The 25104-nt window shown below is 41.5% G+C and overlaps 3 protein-coding genes across 5 annotated transcripts; 1 reads left to right on the top strand and 2 right to left on the bottom strand.

The window, feature by feature from the left end:
- Nucleotides 1-2217: 2217 nt before the first annotated feature.
- Nucleotides 2218-8850, top strand: LOC103984913 (inactive poly [ADP-ribose] polymerase RCD1). The gene is made up of 7 exons (XM_009402487.3): nucleotides 2218-2394; nucleotides 4579-5808; nucleotides 5998-6239; nucleotides 6339-6415; nucleotides 6850-7026; nucleotides 7111-7206; nucleotides 8504-8850. The coding sequence occupies exons 2-7, from the start codon at nucleotides 4739-4741 to the stop codon at nucleotides 8540-8542; spliced, it is 1701 nt and encodes a 566-aa protein (XP_009400762.2). The 5' UTR covers nucleotides 2218-2394; nucleotides 4579-4738; the 3' UTR covers nucleotides 8543-8850.
- A 275-nt stretch (nucleotides 8851-9125) lies between these two features.
- On the bottom strand, nucleotides 9126-13287 carry LOC135583472 (homeobox-leucine zipper protein ROC3-like). 3 transcript variants are annotated; one of them, XM_018826405.2, is made up of 11 exons: nucleotides 12945-13287; nucleotides 12647-12864; nucleotides 12457-12574; nucleotides 12149-12337; nucleotides 11578-12051; nucleotides 11398-11499; nucleotides 11110-11322; nucleotides 10737-10905; nucleotides 10384-10652; nucleotides 10202-10303; nucleotides 9126-10110 (listed from the first exon to the last, which is right to left on the bottom strand). In XM_018826405.2, exons 1-11 carry the CDS (start codon nucleotides 13089-13091, stop codon nucleotides 9691-9693), a joined length of 2421 nt encoding a protein of 806 aa, XP_018681950.2. In that variant the 5' UTR covers nucleotides 13092-13287; the 3' UTR covers nucleotides 9126-9690. The 3 variants fall into 3 exon arrangements, with proteins under 3 accessions (XP_018681950.2, XP_065039054.1, XP_018681951.2); XM_065182982.1 differs by having other exon boundaries at nucleotides 10202-10297; XM_018826406.2 differs by having other exon boundaries at nucleotides 12647-12861.
- Nucleotides 13288-17136: 3849 nt separating this feature from the next.
- LOC135673735 (histidine--tRNA ligase, cytoplasmic-like) lies at nucleotides 17137-25104 on the bottom strand. Its single transcript, XM_065182981.1, has 7 exons — nucleotides 23569-25104; nucleotides 21750-21929; nucleotides 21384-21641; nucleotides 21017-21151; nucleotides 20638-20919; nucleotides 19334-19474; nucleotides 17137-17862 (listed from the first exon to the last, which is right to left on the bottom strand). The coding sequence occupies exons 1-7, from the start codon at nucleotides 24994-24996 to the stop codon at nucleotides 17560-17562; spliced, it is 2727 nt and encodes a 908-aa protein (XP_065039053.1). The 5' UTR covers nucleotides 24997-25104; the 3' UTR covers nucleotides 17137-17559.

The following is a 25104-nucleotide window of genomic DNA, read 5'->3' as shown; positions in this document are numbered from 1 at the left end:
TGGGAAGAGATTGCTGGGAAGGAAGTGGATCAGGTGGGACTTCCCCTCCCTTCTTTGTGTAGCCCATCATGTCGGGCATCATTTGCATGAAACTCACATATTGTTTTATTCCCTTAAGCATTACCATCATCGGAAGGCCTCTCTCTCATAACTATTTGCTAAGCATTTCCTTATCATATTTGTCATAGTCCTCGCTATCTCCTCCTCTCTCTTACTCGTTATCGTTTGTCACAATACATATGACATTTGTTTCGTAGTCTTCTTATATCATGATACTCTATAATAAAATCATAATTTTATAATCATCCTAAGACGATAGATGTATAGAGTGAAGGTGAGTAATGACGATCGCGAAATTAAGAGTTAAGCAAAGACGATACAAGAAAAGCATTGTGAGAGAGGGCCCGATAGCCATCATGATAGAAGTCGTCTAAGCCTCATAGTGGGGTGAAGGTGGATAGGTGACAATAAGCGACATTATGATAATTATAGAAAATATGAACACTAAGTTGGAAAAATAAAAATTAAGAGCAAAAAAAAACTAAAAAAAGAGATTTTTTTTTTCAGAGAAATCGTACTACTAATTAGAGCTTATATCTAATCTAAAATATATAAATTATAATTTAATAATATATACGAATTATTTTAATATAATTATTATTCTTAATCAATGTAGACTCTAATCACCAAATTCAATTAGTTCAAATACAATAAGATATCAATTATGAATGCCAAGCCAACATGAAATGTACGGAAAATATTACTTCATTAACTACGTCGAGTAAGATTCAATCACAACATACGAAATCCAATGGATTCGTATATAATAATACATCAACTTACATATCTATACACAATATTTGTTTATTAAGGCGTTTAATTCTCAGTTATCAAAACAACTAATATAAAAAATGAAAATTTTCACGTAGATTTTCATTCTAAACTTATCAAATTAATACTAAACACTCGAAATCATTATGAGTGTTTTTTTATCGCAACAAATAATCACTAACACCAACATTTCTTTACTCTATTAGTTTCATCGCATTTTATCACGTGAATTTGGAATCAAAATTCATCAAACCGAGTGTTCCAACAATCACGATAACACATTCTGACACAATGCAAAAAGATATAAATGAGATCAGTATATTAAGGACGAGATCAGTATAGTCAGGACTAATTAAGTATAATTAGTTATCTTTTCTATTTTGATCTTTACACTTTTAAAAATTATATTGAGTCCTCATTATATTTATAAAAATAAAATATTTAGTCTTGTTTCTCCTTATGTTATCGACTCTATTGACGAAAATATAACATATGTTGACATGTATAATATATGCTAAAATAAAATTAAAAAGATAATTTTATAATATTATTTTTACCGATCAAAAAAGAAAAAACTCAACAAAGAAGCAGAAAAGGTTTTTTTGAAAAAAATAAAAAGATTGACTGTCGGAGGATGTCGATAGCTAAGTCTAAACTCTGATATGAAAGTCGAAGAAGAAAATCACCTTCATAAAAGTTACATAAGGAAAACTTAATATCAACGAGAAAAAATATTATAAAAATTATATTATATTATATTATAATTTTAATATTATATTTTATACATAATAATATGTACGGTATTTTTATTAATAGAATTGATGATGAGAAGAAAAATAAAATTAAATATTTTACTTTAATAAATATAAAGAATCCAATATAATTTTTAAAAGTATCGAAGAGACACCAACATAAATAACTAATTAGCCCATACATTAATCACATATGTCCCCGTATCATGCAAAGCCAAGCAATTGAGATGGGGAATGAAAGGGACATACCATGTATCCACAATCATCCGCCAGCCTATGACATCTTACATTAATTTGGACACTTGAATTCGTTTTATTAGTCTAAGATGGCGTCCACGGACATCACTAACGTAATCTGCAAGTAATCTCCGCTCGAGTCAACCGCACGCCCGGTCGAAGTCGGAACTCGAACCGGCCCGAGGCTGAACCACGGCTCACTGCACCGCCAAAGCTTACCGTGCCTGCCACGTGCCGCTGCCCACATCTTCTTCACAAGCGCTCCACTCCCCACTCTTGGCAAAATATCGGGCCCCATCCAACGGCTTGAGATCGATCCAAAACTATTCTTTGTCCGCGAAGGTTATCGGTGGCCGTTGGATGCTGGAGGTCGGCAGATCGCAGTATTCTTCGTCTTCTTTGGCCGCAAGAAAGCGGCGTATCGCTGACCGTGTTCCGCTATTTGTAGCCGCCCGTCCCTCCGCCGACCTGCTCTTGCTCTTCTCCTTTTGCCGATCTGGTACATCGAGGCCCTTCCGATCGCGAGGGAGAGTAAGAGCCCTTGTCGCGGAGATGTGCTATCTTGCCTTCAACGGTATCGATTGTTCTTTCCGATCCTGTTGTTTGTTCTTTCTCTTTTTGATCTATTAACGATGAAATTTTATGTAGGAGAATTTTATTCCGTGTCATCCCCATCGTTTCGTCTTATTTGTGCTTTTGTTTCTACATCTGGGGCTAGATCTGCTCATTCAAATGTGTTGTTGTAGGTGGATTTTGTCTGTTAAGAGAGGGGTTTTTGTATTCTTCTGATGTCATGGTGCGAACTCGGGGCAATCGGGGTGGAAATGACTGGTTCTGGTTGTTGCTTGATCATGATGCATGTTGATCGAGATGATTAATTATCTTAGGGAAAAGGATCATGTTGATCGACATGATTAATTATCTTAGGGAAAATGATCTTTGGTTTTTTCTATGGTTCTGTCAGTAAATTGCTTTTTTTGAGATGTTAATTGACTCTGATGTTCTACTTGATTAAGGGAACATAAGGGCTACTTGCATCAATTTACTGTCGTAACAGCCCTGAGATAGACATCCAAGTAAAAATAGCAATCTCACCTCTGAAATCTCATAGGACACAGTAAAATACAAGGGTCCTTGATCTTTCCTGTAAGACAGCCATAAGGTTTGCAGTTTTAGTGGCCTCCTTTTAGGTGTCTTTGAATGCAATACGTTCCAAGTTGACAAGGCCTTTGACTCATGGGAATTTGACTTATTCTTTAGACGATCCTCCTCTAGTTTATATTACTTATGGTGTTTTTTATGTGCCAGTGTTTAATCTTCTGTTCGTTACAGAGTGACAATGATGTAGGATGAGCACTGATACTAATCTGGCAGAGGATACGTTCATGACTAGCAGAGATAGTACTTATTCAATTTGTGAGAATGGGGGAAGAGATTGACATTAGAGAAAAAAGTTTTACTCCTTTTCACGTCTCACACATGGACAATGAAATTATGCAATTATAAAAACGATGTAAGCAATCCGTAAGTACCTTCATTTTTTTCCCAGCATGGCAGTCACTTGCATCCCGATCAGACTGCCATAGCCCCAGAGAAGATAGCAGTGTATGCTGCCATAGCCCCATGGAAAAAATCTAATTTGGTGCTGATAAAATTACATACACCGTTACTGGGCTCAAAGGTAGCATCATTGTTTGATCCAATAAAAATAAGTAGAGATTCATTTTAATTTCCATGAAGGACATAGAGTTCCCAACTTTTACTTAGAGAGCTACAATTAAAGTAGTCCATGGTAAGGGTCAAAGCCTTACCAGGATTACCTTTGATTGCTATCATAATGAACCTAGCCTAAAAATTTACATGGTTGATGCCCCCAAAAAAAGAACACTTGAAAGTTTGCCAAAGCCTACAATCAATGTGGTACTAATCGGATTGGGTTGTTACAAACTCCCTCACTTAGAATATAACATTCTCATTACATGTCATACAAATCATAAATTACATATGTATCGCCATGATTTCTCATGGGTTATGTGGTCCACATGGAAGGATGATGCAGCTTTTTTTTTTCCTTTCAAAAAGACCAAAGGACCGAATGTTTCTCTAATGGGCCATCACCTAATATTTCTTTGTGCAACTCCTAAGAGCCTACTTAGGACTGAAGAAGTAGGCCCAGAAGAAGAATATCAAAATACATTGCACACCTCAGCACTTTATCTGCAGAAGAACAGATGATAAATAATTACAGGAGAGCAAACGCAAACCAGTCAATGAGGATAAAATATCATGAATACAAATGATTAGGCAGAAAATCTAGTAGGACATGAAGACAACAACTCTTGAACTGATTGAAATTTTTTTACATGGACTTCCATTGGGTCTACAGTCCATTTTTATTAACAGTAGTTTAGAACTGATATACACCCTTATTCACTGAAAACAGTTTGTTTTCTGCTTATTTTGGATTTGGTCATTTGGTTTTAGGGCCACATTTTGCATATTCTTCTTTCTACTTGTGGTTCCAATACAAAGAGAAGAGTGTGAATCCTCAGAGTTGGTGTCAAGAATTTTTTAGTTACAACTTTGAGGCTTGTTTGGTCCTTTTATATTTTAAGTTATTGGGCCTGCCACCGTGAATTTGGATTCTATTTTGTGCAGCATCTTTGATTTGCAATAAGATTTCTTTTTGCTTTTGCAACTCTATTAGCATGCTTTACAAAAATATGTTGAACATTGTGTTTGTTTCTATTTGCTCCAGGATTTCCTTGCTTGTTGTCGGTCTACCATTACATGAATTTTTCTATCTATAACTCGACGGGAAGTTATTGATTGTCCTTAAGTGAGGTTGGCTGTTTTTGTGGAGACAAGCCCTTTGAAGAGAATTAGTCAGTGGTTAACAGACACTTCCTTGGGTAAAAATGGAAGATATGAGCGTAAAGGTATTGGATAAAAATGAAAGAATTATGCACAGTCTGAAGAGAAAGAGAGAACCTGATTCATATTTCACTAGTGGCCATGGCCTAGTAGCACATTCGCATATCACAGACAGATCCTCTCTAAGGGGCTGCAACATGATGAGTTGTAAATCTAACTTCAGCTGCAGTTTTCAGAGCCATATTGTTAATAAATATCGCAATTTTTCAAAAAGTGGGTTGCCGGTCAGAGTGTTATCTTTTGAGGATGGTGAATGGAGAGATTTTCCTGAGAATATCATCAGTTTGGTCCAGGAAGATTTTCGTCTAAAGAAAGGAATTACTGAAGCAGATATTCAGAATCAGCAATTTTTGTTAGACTTTATGCACATGATTTACATAGATTTGAAAACAGGATTACAGAAACCAATTGCTTGGATTGATGTAGATGGGAAATGTTTCTTCCCAGAAGTGTGTCCTGAACATTATCATTTTGGCAAAGGCAAACAAGTTCACATGATTTGTGATCCAAATGGTACACGTGAAGTTGAAGCCCATTTGAAGATTTCTGTTAGTGCTGCTGAAAGCTCAAGTTTACGACTCGATGACGAGGCTATGTGTAATGTCAAGAGGATCAAGAGTGAAGAAAATTCTGCCTGTGCTGAAGACAATGAAACTGTTGGAGAAAATGATCCGTGTTCATTTCTCCCTCCAAATGTCTCTGCTTCAGGAAGTTGGCAGGAAAAGGTTAGGCCGGCTGATGACCAGCGAATCAGTGCTGTGCAGCATTTGTTACTTCACAGTTTGGGCAAAGTTATTGATGCAAAGGACATTTTTGGAATCTGCAAAACTCCAGTGGAAAATGACTTAGGTTTGAGTCGACTTGGCTTTTTTCAAGAGCAGGTTGTGGTCACCCAAAAACTCCGTGGCAATGCAAATGTCCGTTATGCATGGCTTGCTTCCTCCAAAGGTGCTGTCGAAGAGATGATGTTGAAAGGGGTTTTGAAGATACCTGAACAGAAGCCTCTGTTTGGCAATGGCATTCATCTTGCACCAGCAAATTGTTCAAATGTCTGGTGAGGTTCAATATCAATTTTATCATGATTGTCTTCTGGCAATTATGGAATGATCCTTAATTCTTGTTCTAGAAGGCTGCAAACAGCCCTTTATTTGCATTTGATGGTTCCTCTTGGTCATGCACTATTCTTTGTTTGCTAATCGTCCATGATGAAGAAATATCACTAATCTACATATATTGTCTTCAGTGCTCGCTATTCTAATGTTGACGACAATGGTTTTATCCATATGATGCTGTGCCGCGTTATTATGGGAAACATGGAGCTAATTCCCATGGGATCTAACCAGCATCAGGCCAGCCATGAGAACTTTGACAGTGGGGTCGATGATCTTCAGAATCCAAAGCATTATATAATATGGGATTTGAATATGTATACTCATATCTATGCAGAATTTATTGTGACTATAAATTTGCCTACCAATGCCAAAGGTAACTTTTGCCGTAGCATCTGGTTGATTTTTTTTTTTTTAATTCCTTTATATGAGTGCAAACTTTATTTCAAAGCCTGTACTTTATTTGTGACTGCAGAATGTTTGGCTAGCGATGGTGGTATGTCTTATGTGTCTGCTTTAACAAATTCTAATTCACCTTGCAGCTTATATCAGGTGTGTTTTACAAATTATAATTATTTTTAGACCATATTTCATGGAACACTTAATTATAGTCCAGATCTTAGCTATTAGGATTCTTGTGCTGTAGTAGATTGCCAACTAGTCCGTTTTTTGATGGATATACAGTAATGGCTGACCATCTTATCAATTTTTTTTTTTTTTGCATATTTATGATGAAATGGGTTTTCTGTTTGTATTTCTTCAAATTCTGTAATCCATGCTAGAATTTTTTATTGCATGGCAAAGTTCTGAAGATGATGCTGAACAAACTTCATATTAGGATCTCCAGTTAACCATGTTTAGGTTCCACAACAGAAGACCTAGGATTACATAATTATTGTGCTATTCTTTTTTTAAATCTGAAGCAGTACTTTTGCTCTTCTATTGTTATTGAACTAAGTGATGGCCTTGCCTCCTTTGTGCCATAGGATAAGAGCCACCCATCTCCAGTTGTTGCAAATCAGCTTCGAGGTTTATCGTCAGGTCGAGCTCCAAGAACTCCAACCTCTCCATGGATGCCCTTTTCAATGTTGTTTGCTGCAATTTCAACTAAAGTGCCTCCTCAAGACATGGACTTGGTTAACACTCATTATGAAGATTTTAAGGTCATTTTGATTTTCAAATATTACTATTTGATTTCATGTACTTTCACATATTGATTAACTCCATATGTTTTTTCCTTTTGTCAGAAGAGGAAGATAAGCAGGATTGACTTGGTTAAAAAGTTAAGACAGATTATTGGTGATAAATTATTGGGTTCTACAATAATGAGGCTACAACACATGGTCAGTTTTATCAAATTTGATTGCTGCTCATGCAGTACCTGCTAGACTACTAAATCTGTGATTCTGTTCAGATCTGATCTTTTGGCATATGATGAAGCTGAATAGCATAGATTTGGTCATAAAACTTGAGCAATCCATTATTTTGAGTTTTTTTTTTCTTAATAGTTTATTTTGGTCCTATTGGCTCTTATGAAATTTTGATAATTTTTATCCATTATGGATAAACACTAGGTTTTGTTTGCTTGTAGCTGATTTACATTTTTATCCCCCTCTCTTAGAAGGTGCACTACCTACTTGTGGGTAACAAAGGTATTAAAGGACGAGCTTTGGCTAGGTTCTCTTGAGAGCTTGCCTTTGAGTTAAAAGCCTTGAGCTCAAATTTGTTTCTTAAGCACTGAACTATTTTCGATAATTGTGGAACTAGCTCCAACATTATGGTTAGTTGAACTTAATTGTAGAGCTTCTATATCGGATCCCTTGTTCACCAACTAGGCTTGGGTTGCGAATATATCTCTGATAAAGAGACTAGTTTATTTAAGGGTAAACCTATGAAGTGTATGGGTTCCTAGAATTTCCATTCTTGAACAAGACCATGGTTCTGAGAAGTCAACAAATGCAAATTGGGTGTCTCGATTGTACTCGTCCGATATGGTATGCTTTATGTTTACTGTTGGGATGTCTTTAATCTAGGGCATCCGCTGCATGGTTGGCTGAGAATTTTCCCATCACTTAGTTTTCACAAGTTATGCTAGATAAATATAAGCATCAGTTCCTGTGTATGAGATGCCTTGATCCTTACGTGTTTAGGTGCTTCCTGCTCCTTGCGTGTCACGTTTGTTAACCTAACAGAAAGAATCTCTGGTCTTTTAGCCGTGCCTCTCTCCCTTGTATAGTCTGCTTTACTTTTCTCATGTCAGTTTATTTCCTCCCTATCTTGATATTTATGCTGGATGAGAAGTGTACATTGGTTCTTATGCTGGATTTTTGAGAGGCATTGGCTATGTTAACTTTCTTAAGATCGTTTTCAGAATAGAAATACACCAACCAGCAAGATTTGCAGATGGCTCAAAAGTTTTTTTTTAGCAAGTGTTTCGGTTAATTTGGCTATGTTATCTTCCATGATTGTAGGTTAACCTCCTTACTTGTAGGAATTCTAGTATTCCATCCCTACAATTAGTTCAGCAACAGCACATCGGCTTGATATTTACTTGATTAGCTTCAAGTAGAAAAAATGAAACTTGCATATTTTGATGCTTTTACATCCACCCTATCCCTCAACCACTGCTGTATTTTGCAGTTACCACCTATGGCCAGACATCAAGCTCCAAAATCCTAGCCCACAGACCTGTAAAACAAGCCTTGACGTGGTGATGCGCCTCTGCTCAGAGCAAATTGGCAGGAGCTGGAACAGAGTCAGTCAGGCGTTGGGAGTCGGATGCCTCCAGGTTTGAGTTGGTTTACTGGTCATTATCCTAATGGTGTCAATACAAGTTAATTAGGCAGATGATACAGGGAATTATATTTTATATTTCATGCTCTGTAGGAACATGACAGTCCTCTGCTTTGTTGTAGGCGTTGACTCTCGGGGATGTTATTATATTCTTTGTCTTGCATGTTATCGAATATATTATTATTTGCTGTCCATTGGTAGTCTGAAAGTTCGGTCATCTTAATGTGTTTTGGCGATTCTTAACCTCGATCATGATTTCCTTCATGACCTCCTTACTTGCCCTGTTCAAATAGGGAATCCCATAATTGCGCTCGTCCAGATATCACAATTGCAAGCACTAGAACGCATGCTTCCATCTGTTAAAGCTGCGTCCGCATGACTCATTCATGGAGAATATCTAGCAGAACAAAGATGCTGCAACCATGTCCACCTGGATCAGTGCTGGAGCTGATTCTGTTCGCGGCCAGCAGCCTCATCAAGGCTCTCCTGCCGTGGCTGGTCCCTGACACCAAATCCCAAGTCGGAAAAAAAGAAAAAGGAAGATAGGCAAACAGAGCAATGAATACACAACATAAATAACCATAATGGTTCCAGCACAGCATGCATCATTCAATCCAGTTCTACCAACCAAACCCCCATCCGAGGCAACTCAACAGAAACACAAACACAAACACAAACCAACAGGAAGCAGACCACCACAGAGCAAGAAGTCAATTCCCGAACCAACGCCCTCCTCCCCTCGTGAGATGGGCTTCGCCAGCGAGGAAGGGTCACATCTGGTGCGCTCTTGACTTCCCTCCTTCAACCTAACTAGTCTCCTTGGGCTCTCTTCTTCCACTGACATGTTACAGTACGACGCTGCCACTTGAACTAGACACTCTACAGACTCCACTACCATCCTTGGAGTTTACCTTGAACCCCGCCTTCTACTTCGCCAACACGACCACTGGGGGTCATCGTCACTGAAGAGACATGTTGACGAGGTTTAATGGTTCAGTACTTCGGGTTCAGGTAACTCCAGTCACTTCCTCGTGTTATTGATCCGGCGCCACGGCAGCCGGCTCGGCCATGGCCGTGCTACCGGCACCGGCGATCACGGCTCTAACCTGTTGCACGGTGTTGCAGAGGTGGTTGTTGATGGCGGTGACGGTGGAGAGGTTAAGCTTGGCGGAGGGGACGGCGGTGGCGAGCACCTGCATGCCGACCGTGAGCAGGCATCCGACGGTGGCGTGACCATCGCTGCCGCTACTGGTCCCGGCGTTTGGTTGGCGGGCGGCGGGCGAGATGACGAACCCGGTCGGGAGGAGGGGAATGTAGGACGGGTCCTCGCTGCTCATCGCCACCTGCACGGCGTCGACGTCGATTGCGGCGTACACCACGATGCTGCCACCGGAGGGGTGGGTGCTGCTCTCTTGGAGCAGGAGATCCACGCTGTGGGAGGAGTTGCTTGCTGCCTGAGCGAGTGGATTACACATGCACGTAGAAAATATCTCAATCAGCAATCGAAAGCAAAATAGGATAAAGTGCGTGGGAGGGCATACTGACATTGACACGCAACAGTGATATGCAGTTCCTCGGGTGCGAGCCATTGGCTATATGAGCTACCTCATGCAACGAGTTCCCGCTGGAGAGCACATCCAACTGCAGCTGAACGAGACACAAGAAGGTAGCTACCTCAAGACACAAACAAAGATGCAGATTGCAGTAAACAACAAACCACGAAGTACCTGAGACCTCCTTTGCTCGTCCGTCAAAAGCTCAAACACCTGGTGATGGGAGGAAGGAAGCCATGTGGTGGACACTGCCGTGAGAATAACCCCATTTGGCTGGCCGGGTGCAGTATTTTTCTTAGTTGTCACCCGGACCGTGTCATCGGAAGAATCCGAGAGCGCCGTCCATGACTGCATTCCAGAGGCATACACGCCGGTGCAGAATGTTGTCATCATTCTCTGTGACAGCCTCATCATGTTCTTTCTCGCCTCCGGAGATGAGATAACTGAAACACCAGAGTACACGGATGAGAGAACCGAAACACAGTTCAGTGTAGGACTTTTCTGTGGGGATTAATCGGCAGAGATACCTCCATTGTCAGAAATATTTCTCGCCATAAGGCTCGCGAGCCGCTCACATTGCCTTTGTAGGACTGAAACCCAGCGTGTAGCTCCGAATGCCTCACCGGCGCTGACAAATTGCTGGAATATCTGATGCACTGGTTTGTCCTCCACCTCTGCATGTTCTACCCAGATCACCTGCCCAAAGAAATATGAGGTATAAAGCAGGTAACTCTGATTTGTTCTTGTTATCTTTCTCCTGTGTTCCTCCATAAAATTCTTAAGCATGTCCTCTATTACTATTAGAGAAGTGATCATGGCAGGTGAGCAACATTCCCAGAACATAGAAGAGCTTTTTCTTGTCCCGGTGATACATAAACACAGCAAATCAAGTTTCCGTACCTTGGAGTACCCATTGGGCATATCTTGGATGACACAACCAGAAGTCCTCCTTCTATACCAGGGGAAGGGGCTTTGAATGCCATCTCGGAATCCATCAACGGGGAAGTCGACTATAATCCAAGTGCCTTCTTCTGAGTTCTGCTGGCAGTACCGGAAGAAGTGAGCTTCACGGGCGGGCACCAACGGAGATAGAAATTGCAGCTCTGCATGCATCTGTTAATAGCCCGAACATGAGCAAAGCAGATGCCAACAACAACATGTATTCATGGAGGTGATCCGACAAAGTACCAGATGCAAGCAGCCATTGCCGTGGCCGGGAACTCCGGGACTCAAAATCTGCACCGTTCTGGACTTTGCGACAAGGGAAGGAAACAGCTCCATCCATTTGTTCTGGACAAAGTAACCGAGAGGGTAAGAGCTCATGATGCTACAGAGACGATTCATGGATCTAGGAAAAGATTGACTCACTGCATCCAGGAAGGCATCCACCATTGTGATGCCGTTCATTATGACCATGGCACTGTCCCTGGAAGTCTCCGTCCTAAACCGCCCCTGTTGCTGTTTCAGGTCCATCGGCCATGGACACATCCTCGCATGCTCTTCCAAGTTCAAGACCTCCACGGTGCTACCACCTCTTCGGATCCACAGCGGCTCGTTCGTGTTGCACATCCTGACCAGGTGATCTGCTGCCGTCATTGCCAGGTCGAGAACCAATGGCCTGTCTTGGTCCATGATGAGCATGCCAGGGAACGGCGAGGGCTCATCGGAGATCTGCGGGATGGGGATCAGGTCGGTGCAGCTCACCACCGGCGGCTCGTGGAAGTGTCTGGAGTAGATGCCCATGTCAAGGTCAAGAGAGGGGAGCAGTAGAGGCGGTGCCGGCCCTAATGGCTGCAACTGCCGGCCACTGTAACGCGACGCGATGCAGGATAGACGCTCAAGCTGCACATTGAAGTGGTGAACAGAGGAAATGATAGCAAGAGCAAGTGCATGTGGAGGTAACGTCGTTCTGGGAGGAGCTAGGGTTAGGGTTCAGTACCTCGTCCTTGAGCCGGGCGTTCTCGATGCGCAGTTGCTGCTCGTCGAAGGACATCTCGCCGAGGATGGCCGGGCCGCCGCAGCTGGGGCAGACGACGTTGCGAATGGCTGCCTGCAGCCGGAAGTTGTCGTTCTTCAGGCTCTCGTTCTCCGCCCGCAGCACCACGTTGTCCGTCCGGTCTTGTTGAGCCTGCAGCGTGCCGCAGTTACAATCCCATGCATATCAGTAAGCTTTCTTCCACAACGAATAGCATCTAATTCTTGTATCATTGTTGGTACTGATGCATGAATGAAGGGTTGCAGACGCACCTTCATCTGAGTCCGGCGGTTCTGGAACCAGAACTTGACCTGGCGAGGCTTAAGGCCGAGTTCTTGGCTTAGCTTCATCCTCTGCTTCTCGTCCGGGTGAGGGCACTCCTTAAACATCCTATTAATGGCCATCGAATCATATCACATCATACCATATCATTAACAGAGATGGATGTGGTGAGAGTCTCACGCTTCCATCTCTTGAATCTGCCGGGCGGTGTGGCGGTGGTAACGCTTCTTCTTCGCAGCCGTCTGCTGCAGTTGCGACGGCGGCGGCGGTTGCTGCAACTCGTTGTCGTGGTCCTCGCCGCAGCTGAGCACTCCGTCCAGGGGTCCGCTACCAGAGCGGCTCTCCATCTCCTCTTCCTTGCTCCCACCCCTCCCCATCAACATCATCCCTTCCTCCTTCTTACGCCACCACAACCAAATCTTAGCGACAATGTTTTGAGAACGCGTAGGGTAAGGTATAGGAAGAGATCAGTGCTTACCGGAATGATGGAGGAGAAGGCATGGAATGGTGGCATGTTAGCCATGAAGCTGAGGCTAGGATTTTGGATCGAAGAGGAGAAGAGCGAATCGGGTGACACAACGTTGCCTCCCACCATGGATGACAGCACTTGACAGTCTCCATACATCTTTAGCCTCTCTTTCTTGACCTCCACTTCTTTTGCCCTCGAAACAAGAAGACACTCGACTGTTTTGCCTTTCTCAGAACCACACTTCGTCCATCTTCAAGTAAACAGAACCAAACACGGTCGATGGAGAGATCGTCGAAGAATGAGAGTACAACGACACGAGGAAAACAAAAGAAAGAAGAAGGAAGGGGAGATCTGAGAAGAAAGAAAGAAAGAAAGAAAGGTAGGAGGAATGGGATAGAGGAAAGTGCAGTAATGGCGAGAAATGAATGCCACTAACCACTGTCGGTGTTTCTGGGAGAGAGAGAGAGAGAGAGAGAGAGAGGAGAAAACAAGAGAGAAGACCTCCTGTCTTCTCCCTCTTCGTGGACCTACACTTAAGCTTTTTCTTCTTCTTCTTCTTCTTTCCCCGCTCTCTTTCTCTCTCTGTGCTGCTTCACAGACAAACGGTATTAACTCTTCTTTCTCTCTCCATCAGAAGAAGAAGACTCACTCTCTTTCACTAAAAGCTTTATTGGTAGTAATTATTTATTACCGGTGGGGGTAATTAGTGGGAGGGAGGTTTCAGAGGGAGAGAGAGAGCGGGTGGTGGTAAATGCGACTTTAACTGCGGGCAGCAGAAACCGATTCCCCGCCAGGGAATCTGCTCCGCCTGGCGTAACGGACACGTGTCTTTCGTCGCCTCCGGAGCAGCGTTCTCTCCCCTGACCCGCGAGTCAACCCTCCCCCTTCTCCCTCTCTCTCTCTCTCTCTCTCTCTCTCTCTCTCGCCCCCATCACGCGCTTTCGCTTTTTGCCAAATGTCTTATGTGAGACCCACCACGCCGGTGGGGTCCACCGAATGAGGCGGCTCCGATTCGCTCGATCTGGCGTTGGATTCGAAGAGGAAGGTCGCGCCAGCTTTGACTCGAGAAGAGTGCTGCCCTTGAGATTGGTGGGTCCCGGCGCCAGCTACAGTCGCAAGGAAGGTTGATGGGGTTTTGAGAATGAGGTGTCCTCCATGTGGCGCCGACGTGGCGCCATGTGTGACGTAGATGGAAGGCGAAGCGACGCTTCACACGCTTCTGGACGCCAACGTCGATTATAATGCCCCTAAAGGACATTGGCATTACACAGCCATATAGCTGATATATTGGACGTAGTATTTACGTGTTATCAGTTAGCTACATCTAGTATTTTTATCCTTATATTTTAAAAATTATATTGACATCTATATAATTACGAAACTAAAATATTTGATCCATTTATCTTAACGTAATTAATTTTACTAATAAAAATATAAAAAAAAATAAAAAAAAAATAATTTTAATATTCTAATTGATGATGACGAATGATATCGATGCTGATATAGATTGGTATCGTTTGACATCTTCATTGGTAATCCTTTCATTGCTCGCTAGTACTATAATTCGTCATCACTGATTATAATATTAAAATTATATTTTTATTGATTAAATTGATGATGTTATGTAGGGTAAATAGATCTGAATATTTTAATTTTATAATTATAGAGATATCAATATAATTTTTTAAAATATAAAAACTAAGATACTAAATATATCTAACTAATGAGATGTCCCTAAAGGACATTGATATTATACATCGATGATGGCGGATGACGTCGATTCCAATGTAAATGCATAACAACTTCGCTTGATATCTGCATCGATAACTCTTTTGTCACTCATCGATACTACCATATGTCACTACTGATTGAAATATTAAGATTATATTTTTATATTTTATTTTTTTATTTTCATCAAGAAAATCGATAATATTAGGATAAATAAATATAAATATTTTAATTCTATAATTATATCGATATCAATATAATTTTTTAAAATATAGAGACAAAAAGGACATTAATATTACACAGCCGTATAGATCATATATTTGATAGGATGTATTGGGCAGAGCGTAGGTAGGAATAAATCGAAGGGAGTTGGTCGCTAAAGAAAGTGGCATGCTTCGGTAAACGAAGTAGCATCGCTGTGTGACGTCTAATTCTCTGACACCACTGCTTCTTTGAAGTGCGGACATGAATAGGGAGGGACTTCTCATGCACGATATGTGCTCTCGATGCCACACTAGTGTTCATCAGATTCTGCTGTAAGGATAAGTCGCGTCATATAAATGAGGGTAGAATACATAGCAGAGAATACATCACGATTGAACCAAACTTGGTCGGTAGATTCCTTCTTTCATGCCAACACGAGCAACTATTGCTCACAAAGTCTTGCCACAAATATACTCAAAAGGAAGAAGAACACAACGATCGATTTCTTGGAATAAGAAGCTGAATTCGAATGTGTGGAGAGGGTGCTCACTGGTCTTGCTTGCTCGTCGCGCACAGCACTGTTCTGGGGAAGAAAATTGAAGGCACGGGTAAATGAGCTCTGAGACAGACCATAAAAGAGAGTAGTGATAAGTGACTGCAGATGCTGAGAGATGTAACCTTCTGATATTTGTCCTTCGAGTTGAAATCTGCAAAGCAATTTAATGAACAAGAAGGTAATTCATCATGAGACAAACTTGTCATCGCGTAATGAATTCACGAGATTAAAGTGTCTGTCAAAACGCAGTGTGGGATGACATCCAGATATGTTTGCGCGACTGTTGGGAGTAGTATGACGCAGTTGACTTGGTCTAAAAACCAAAGCTAGTAGAGGAAAACGGACGAAGAAGAGATGACAAAGGCACCATTTACACCAAATAGGTGAAACATCTTTGGGATAGTGTAATCACCCCAAAGATGAATAAGAAGAAATCAAGACAGATCTCAAAGGTGTAAGATTGAGATATGAACAAAATCTATATCAAACACTGAAAAGGAAACGTAGATATAGATTCGAACTTAAGATTTTGAAGTAGTGAATATAAATATGCATTAATCCTCGAAGAACATGATTCGGAACTACACCTCTTCTTCATCGGCCAGAAGAAAACCGTACGGGTGAGATCGGAGTGGAAGATGGCGATCGTAAATTGCTGCTGCTTCGTGTTCCCGTCATTCTTCCCCACCGGTTTCTCCACCAAGCTTGTTTCGTTGCGGCCTTGGGGATTCCTTATAATTGCGAGGACAAGGTGGGGAAGGAGGGCCGCCGCAGCGCAGCAGGGAGGGGGAGGGCCGGAGGGGACGCCGGGACATTGGGGGTCCGCTGCACAGCACGATCTGCGTCCGTCTCGCTTAGAGATGTTTGTGCGATGAGGATACTGTAAGATCCACGTCCGACTCGCTTTAAGATTTGCGCATGGACGAGATTGGAACCTTGGATGTCTTGCTTAGATGTTTGTGCGATGAGGATGCTGTTGGAAGAACCGCGGCCGTCTCGCTTTAAGATATGTGCATCAATGAGATTGAAACCATGGACGTACCCTTTTAGAGAGGTGTGCAAACAAGATACTGTAAGATCGACGTCCGTCTTGCGTTAAGATTTGTTCATAGATGAGATTGGAACCTTGGCCGTCTCGCTTAGAGATTTGTGCGAAAAAAGATACCGTAAGATCGATGACCGTCTCGCTTTAAGATTTGTGCATCGATGAGATTGGAACCTTGGGTGTCTTGCTTGGACGTTTGTGCGATGAAGATACTGTAAGATTCACAACCGTCTCGCTTTAAGAGTTGTGCATCGATGAGATTGGACCCTCGTGCGATGAGGGCACTGCATGAGCCACGTCCGTCCGTCCGTCTCGCTTTAAGAGTTGCGCATCGATGAGATTGGAACCTTGGACGTCTGGCTTTAAGATTCGTGCATCGATAAGGAAACTGTTAGGGTGGAAGGCTGGATTTCCATCCCTCTCTCCGACCTCCCTGTTTTCAAGGTTACCGATAAGAGCCTCATCCGGTTACAGTATCGCGGACACAAACGACGTTGACAAGTCCGGTGTGTCATTGGAGGATAGAATGACGTAGCATTCATTCCCTTGGAATCCTATCCAACAAGCACACTGAAAAAGATCTACTACGACTACTGCCTGTTCTGTATCAGATAAGAAAACCTCGATAAATCAACATGTCATCCTTACAACAATCCCCTACACATCTATACAGAAACACAAGCAAGTGTGGAGGATCAAATACCAATGGAGGTCTCATTGATCACCAGTGACAAACTTCATCATCTAGCAGAAGATGCAGAAGACCCTTCAAAAACTTGAGCTGCTTACAAGCCAAAATAAAAAAAAGAAAGAAAATGAAAAGAATGTAGCTCTTACTGAAGATGTATTGTCTATCTATTCCATGGCATCCAATCAAGTGCTCCTGAGTTAGCAGGTTATTGAGTGCCCATCGACTGCTTTGCCTCTCAAGGTTAAGCATTTGCTTGGATTAAAAACCAACTCAAATAGAAAGTAAAATGCTCCATGCTTTGAATCGAAATGTCTGTTATTGAAGATTTTTCATCGTGTTGTCTGGTTCTGTTGGCTCTTTGGAGGGAATTAAGAAAGCATTCACTGCCGTGTTGCTTTTTTCAGACAATACCAATCCGTCTCTGGAGCTCGTCAACAATTTTTTCCCTAGGAATCTCCTCTTCTTGATTGGCTTCGATGCTCTTCAACTTAAAAATGCCACTACTCACCTCAGATTCTCCCACAAGGACCATCCAAGGGATGCCAGATTGCTTCGCCCGGTTGATGTGATTCATCACCCTTTTGGTCAACCCAAATTCAGCTTTAATTTTAGCATCCCACAGTTGGCCGACAATTTCTGCAGCCAGCGTGAGATCCTTCCCGAGGATAGCCACCAAAACTTGTGTCTCGGTGGCACGGATTACCTGCAAAATCAGAATATCAGAACCAGCAATGTACATGATCATACCAACTTGAGTAAAAATCAATGAAGAATAACCAAAAAAAGATATTTATTATCTTCTAAAGACAAACCTTCACAGGTGGCCTAAAATTTGAAATAAAATGATTAATAAATATATAAAAGTAGATCAAATTATCTTAAACACATTAAGAAGCATCTTTGTCTACTCATCGAATTCCTAAACATTAGTCAGCAAACCAAACAAGACAGCACTTTAGAATCCGAACGTTCTTTGCCACCATTTCCAATCAACGGCTAGCTCACTCAACTCACTTTCTACTTCCAAGGGATATTTTCTGAGGCAAGTACATTCAAAATCTAAGCTTGTCTCTTCCAAAGGGGGTGGGGACAGATGACTGTGATCTGTTAGATTGGAAAGGCTCAGTTTAACATATTGGTGGATTTTGCTCCAAATCAAACAGACAGAGATGCAAAAGGAAAATAAAAGCAAAGCAATTTGGTTAGCAAGTACAAGAAATGTTAATGTCATCAAAACCTTGAAGTCTTCAGGAAATTGAAGACCTAAGGGCTAAGTATCAAATTTTCGATTCAGTCATCAAGTGATTATGCATGCACGTGGACACACAATAAAGCACCACACCAAAGAATTTCTTAAACAACAGATGTCCATAGCCCCATGAACATCATATATGTTATATAAGCATTCAAAAGAGCAGCAAAAATTTCAGAACAATTCCCTGTTCTATATACCCACTTTTGAGCATCATCCAAAACCAGGAAAAAACAATTTAGTAAGCTATATACAAAATCAGGTTGCTTAGCCTTGTCAAAATTAGTCTCTTGTTGATATAGAGAAGCATTCCCTCTTTGCTTGGAAAGAAGGAACATGAAAAGATATTGGAATGATAAAACAACAAAGGCTGCATACATGCCCATGTTTTACTAAATTCATCTTGTCCTAAAGGCCTAAAAAAAGTGAAATTCAACGAACATAATCTCAAAATGGGACTAATAAAAACCATGTATCACATGCTCATATCATGGATTGTCAAATCTTTGTAAAGACTCTAAATATCACTAGTAAGTTTGTGTTAGTTAAGTGGTGCTGTCACTCATTTGTCTCACTCTTAGCTCATATGCACAACTGATAAAACTAATTATTGTGTTTGTTTGAGTATGATAGTGGCTGAGTCATAAAATCATGGAGTATTCAAGCCGACAGATGAGGGAAAAACAAAAGAGGAATATGTTAAATAATGCATAAGTGCTAGAGATGTACACCTTTTACAAGGTAGCACAGATGATATAGTCACAGCATAGATGACACAGTCACACGAACAGTCCATAAAAGAATAAAACATATGGGATTGAAAAAATCTTGAAATCATCCATGTTTAACAAGTGAGAATGAATGGAAAATATCTGTCTTTCATGTACTGAATGTATAGGAAATGTTTGTAAATAAAGCATACCTGATTCCGGTCTTTTTCAAGTTGCTCCATTATTGTAAACACTCTCTCGATTCCAAGGCTGACGCCAACTGCAGGAACCTGCTTTCCGCTGAACATCCCTACTAGATTATCATATCGTCCACCTGCTGCAATAGAGCCAATCTAGAATGCAGATGCAGTGATAAAAGAATCAGTCTTCCTTAACTCACTAATAATACAAAAATATAATTGGTTCAAGTTAGGTAGGGTTAAATTGGTGCTCCCAGGTGTAACAGACAAATGCACGAGCCATTAAAAGTTAACTAACCTGAACAAAGGAGTTTAACCTGAATAATCTAGGTCAAAACAACCTGCCTAGATGGGTGAATTAAATGAATGATTTTGTCCAGAAATTTTAACCCCTAACCAAACACAAAGTATATTCTTAAGGCAAAAAGCATTGCACAATCTTTTTTTTCAGGGAAAGCTCATAAAAGTTGATGATAATGTAGCTTCTGCAGATGACCTACTTTTCTTATTAATTAATGTCTCACTTCATACTCAACATCCCTGGAAAAGTTGCCCTCGCCCAAAGAACAAGATTAAAGAGTGTTTATAAGCTTTGAAGTTCCTTAGCACATATCAAGGGACCGATAGGGTAGACTGGTAACCAATCTCTGGCAAAAAGTTTATGCCCAAATCTAGACAGTCCAAAGAAACACTAATATTACTTTCACATTTTAAGGATATGGGCACCTGTTTGCGACTGAAGAAATATGACAATACAGTTTAGCTAACTATAATGCCTTTATAAATGAGCATCTCTAAAACAAGAAAATCCACACATGGTCCGAAATTCTATTAACTTCAATGCATCAACACACAGCTAATGGAAAGTGGACAAAAAATAAGACATCCTCTTCACAGTGACTTCCAGACATATAAAGTCATTAGAAAACCATCGCGCATAGTGGGTACCGAAATAGAACCAACAACTCCAGCTATCTAAAGAAATATATGAAGCATATTTCCTTGAATTATGCTCAAATGCAAATATGGGAAAGCATAATTGATGGTGCAAGGGACTAGGTGAATCTTTCCTTGACAGTTTAAGATAATACTCTAATTCAGTGTCTAGTGGGAAAAATGCTGCATTAATGCTAAATTGACTTTTAATCCTCTGAAACTAGTTCTAATGTGTTTGTGACTTTGTGTTAAAAAGTTGACATGAGTATCAAACATAATCATTACTTCAACCAAACACTCAGCTACTTGAGTGGCAACAGAAAAGCCCATAGAGTATCTCTAATATACATCCTACATAACATGCTTGAGGTATATCTTACCTGTGTAGATCCTTTGAAAACTGCTTCATATATAACACCAGTATAATAATCAAGTCCTCTTGCAAGACTCAAGTCAAAAACCACTCTGTCTAAACACTTTGCCTTTTCAAGAGCTTTAAACAAAATCTCCAAATCATTCAATGCAAGGACAGACCCAGCATTCTCCAAGAATTGGCTCCCCTCTTTCTTTAGTTCTGATAAAATTTTGAGTGGTGGGCCTCTTTTCTTCACAAAAGCACCAATCTTATCAGCAGTTTCAACTGCTAACCCCTTCTCGTCAACCTAAAGCAAAAAAATGGCTTTATAAGCTGGAGAAAATATTTGGAATCCTTTCTCAAACTAGCTAACAGTCACTGAAATTAGCCAATACTGTTCTCACCAGTTCCTTTTTGATCTGTTCAAATGGTTGTTTGTCCAGTTTATCGATGCTTGAGCAAACTGTTCTAAATTTTTCAGAAGGCACACCACAGATTTCCAACATCCCATCTAGTAACTTTCGATGATTCAGCTTAATCTGCAAAACAAAAAAGATCCTTTGTGATAGCTACGTAAATAATTCAGAAGCAGTTTAGATTCGCCAGTTACAACTGTTCCTCACATCTGACTATTTTACAAGGGCAAGAACTTTTTCTTTCAGAATTCTCGTTGGTCTCACGTTGAAAGTTTTCTGATATATATTAGAAAGAAGATGAAATATTAAGAACAGAAAACATATGGTTTTGTGCAATTATTGAGGGAAAAGTTACCTCATAGCTGCCTATGTCAAGCTGATCCAACAGTTCAGTCAAGACTTTGATAACCTCGAAATCAGGTTCCATCGTTTCATAATGCCCAGCAATATCAAAGTCACATTGGTAGAATTCACGGTATCTTCCCTTTGATGGATTATCCCTTCTGTATACTTTAGCTATTTGGTATCTTTTTAATGCATTGATATTATTCATAGCCAAGTATCTCGCAAATGGCACAGTTAAATCATATCGCAAAGAACAGAGCTCACCACCCTATACAAAAAATTAAAGAACAATCTTGCTAATAAAACCATTTGCAATTAAAAATCAAAGGACAACAAACCACTACAAAAAAAGGACAACTAACATTCTTGTATATACCTGATCGGCAAGGTCATATATTAACTTTGAATCCTCCCCATACTTTCCCATAAGGGTCTCTCTTAATTCAAAGACAGGAGTATCAAGGGCAACAGCACCATGCATCTTAAAGACACCTGTAATGATTGAAAATGCACGTTCTCTAATGGCCATTTGTTCTTTGCCAAAATCACGTGTGCCCTAACAAACATACCCAAAAAAGAAAATGATTATTTGAAATGATAAAAGGAGTTGTATATGTTTTATGAGATCAAATAACATTAAGAAAATATATAGATGGGTTTTAGTTTAACATATGTTGTGTCCCTGTTTGTCGACAGAGTATCAAGGTATGCAAAGGCATTCTAAAAGGTCGCTAATATTGAATTTTCTGTATCAGAAAATGATTATGAAAGAAAAATTCTACTTTTCGTTTCTCAAATATTTTCACATGTTTTTTATGAACATCAAGCTTCAGTAAATCTTGAAACAGCACGAGGTTCACTTTTTTTTTCTGAAGATGCAAGGGAATAAATGTTATGTTGAGCCAAAAAATAAGACTTTAATGAAACTTCATTCATTAAAAAAACAAAGAAAATAACAATTCTTGCATTCCTACCACTAGCAGAAGAAAGCATAAATGGAAACAAACCAAACCTCAGAATAATTCCCAAGAACAATGCTTGATGCAAGTTGAGAATAAGGAACTTATAATCCAGTCCATTATCATATAACAATTTATAAAATGTAAAGAAACAATGACGAATTTCCGAAAATAGCTCCTAACTTTGAGAATTTCTCGGATACTGCCCCAACTTTGAGAAATTTCTACAGAGCGCCGTTTTTTCAAAATAACTAGCCTACCCCTGTCAGCAACCACTCTCCTCTGCTCAGAACAGCCGGCCATCGTTTGCGGCATAGGTGACAACGCGCATGGAGATGACCAGCAGCAGAGGCCTCACCCTCGCAAGACCCCAACAGCCGCCTCCCCTCCCCCCTAACCCGTTGGACCCACCAGAAATGAGGGCTGCCGCCGCCCTCTCCTTCCTCGCCCGCGGCCAACGGTGAGGTCGCATGAGCCGCCTCATCTCCTTCCTCGCCTGCGATCAATGGCGAGAGGGGGTTGTGGGCAACAACGAGGGCACATGGGCCGCCCCCCTCCTTCCTCACTCGCAATCAACAACGAGGGGAATCTATCGACCTCGACGATGAGGAGGGCCTGTGAGTGACGATGAGGGGGGGTTCTGACGAGGGCACAAGGGCAGTGGCAGAGGCGGTGCAAGACGACACTGCAGGGCATAGGCGATGGTGGGATGACGGAGGTAGAGGTAAAATGATATTGTCAGACGATTAAGGGCACACTGTAGGAATTTTTCAAAGTTGGGACGCTCTGTTGGAAATCCTTAAAGTTAGGGGTTTTTTCCGAGAATTTGCCTAAGAAATAAATTTTGTACCCAGCATGACCAAAGGTGGTTAGTTTCCAGCACATAATGCAATATTAAACTGATATAATAAAGAGAAGGAGCTTGACAATATAAGAGACATTTGTAATGTAAAACATGTTCTAAAATTGCCTTGAAGCAAGTAAAATATTACGGCGAAACTTAAAATCCAGTCCTAGATCATATAACAATTTACAAACTTGTTATGTGAAGAAACACAGTCCATGCTTAGCATGTTCAAAGATGGTAACTCCCAGCATAGAATGCAATATCAAACAGATATAACCCAACGAGCTTGACAATATAAGGGTGACAACCAGGGTAAGACAGTCCAGAAACAATCGACATATACAAACTAGAAGAAGATAAACATTATCAAATCATTTTGTGTTTCTTACCTTGGGGATTTTAGGAAGTCTTCTGACTTCATTACTCTCCACTATTTCCTTCACCTTTATCAGTAGGTTATCTAGCCGAGTATCTTTGGGATCAAAATACTTTGCAAGGTCACGTGCCCACTCAACCAAGACCACAACATTTTCGCTAGAAGGATCGGACTTGCACAAAATACTATCTCTGAGAAGCTGTCTTATACTAGAAGTTCCCTTACCTAACGCCTTCTTCTTTTTCTTGTCAGTCTTCTTCTCACCCTTTGCAACGTCTCCATTAAGCTTGCTTGCTTGATCCACCTGAGGTTTCTCAATCGAGTCATCTATTTCTAAGGCAAACAAAGCCACTGCTGCCTCCCAAGCAAGAACCTCCCGAAATTTAACCAAATATTCATATACATAGTGCAGAGTTAGTAAATAGTCAATCTTAGAGGCAGCCTTTTCAGCAATTGAGTGGAACTGATCTCTTACACCATCCAAGCTGGGACAGGCCTTCTCGAAAGCCTCCGCAACCCTAGGGCGTAAGCTATCATCACTTATCATGTTAATAGTAGATTTTGAACGGTCCAAGCTACTTTCAATCATCGATTGCATCGACATGGCGAGTGGCAAGACTGAACCTGCAAAAGCTTTCTCCTTTCCGTGATTTCCAAACACCATTGATTTCTTGAACTTAACGGTTGAGTTCAACTCAACCCGTGTTCGACCATGGAGTGTTCTCACGGCTTCCCTAAAGCTAGCATTGACTGTAGGTATCTCATTGAACGATCCCGATTCATTCTGCCCCACAAGCTTCGACCCAAACAACAATACTTTCATGTCGCTGGCCACATCAGTCTCATCCTTTATTGAGAATCCATCGCCAGAGCCGAACAAATCGAATGCAGATACATCAGCACGAGCTGCCTCACAAGACAATGCTGCCACGGCATCTGCCACCTTCACCAGAGCAGAGGAACAGCAGTCCAACATGGCGCAGACACCAACAGAAGCCGCGCACGAGGTCTCGAAGACACCAGCCTCCTCGCGGCCGAGTTCAATCTCGCCAACGTTCTTTGAATTCAACTGGAAGATCGAGTTCAGAAACCCCAAAGCCGAGCCGAAATCGACGGACTCGTGACCGGACGGGAGGGCTAGCGTGTCTGCAATGAGGGAGGGGATGGAAGGGCGGACGGCAGCGTCGGAGAGAACAAACTTGTTGAGCAGGACGGCGAGGGCCGCGCGGGACTCTTCCAAGGTCAGCAACCGGGAATTCGACGGCCCATCGCGGTTGGGGTTCAACGGAGAAGTTCGCTTGGTAAGGGAGAGCTTCTCGAGGGCAGCGGGGTCGATCGTCACGGAGGCGAGGCCCTGGGAGACGGCGTAGACCGCGGCGGGGGACAGGGAGGAGCCCTTCCCGCCGACTGAGACGGAGTAGTTCGGCGGGGGCGAAGCCATCGAGGGTGATCTGTCGCGAGGCCGCGATCGGAGGGAGCGACGGCTGAAGGAAGGATATCCAAAACCCTAAACGACGATGGCGCAGAGAAATGTGGCAAGTAGGAACGT

Source organism: Musa acuminata, chromosome BXJ1-5 (assembly GCF_036884655.1).
Source record: "Musa acuminata AAA Group cultivar baxijiao chromosome BXJ1-5, Cavendish_Baxijiao_AAA, whole genome shotgun sequence".
NCBI classification, from domain to species: domain Eukaryota; kingdom Viridiplantae; phylum Streptophyta; class Magnoliopsida; order Zingiberales; family Musaceae; genus Musa; species Musa acuminata.
This window is presented reverse-complemented; position numbering and strand designations above follow the sequence as displayed.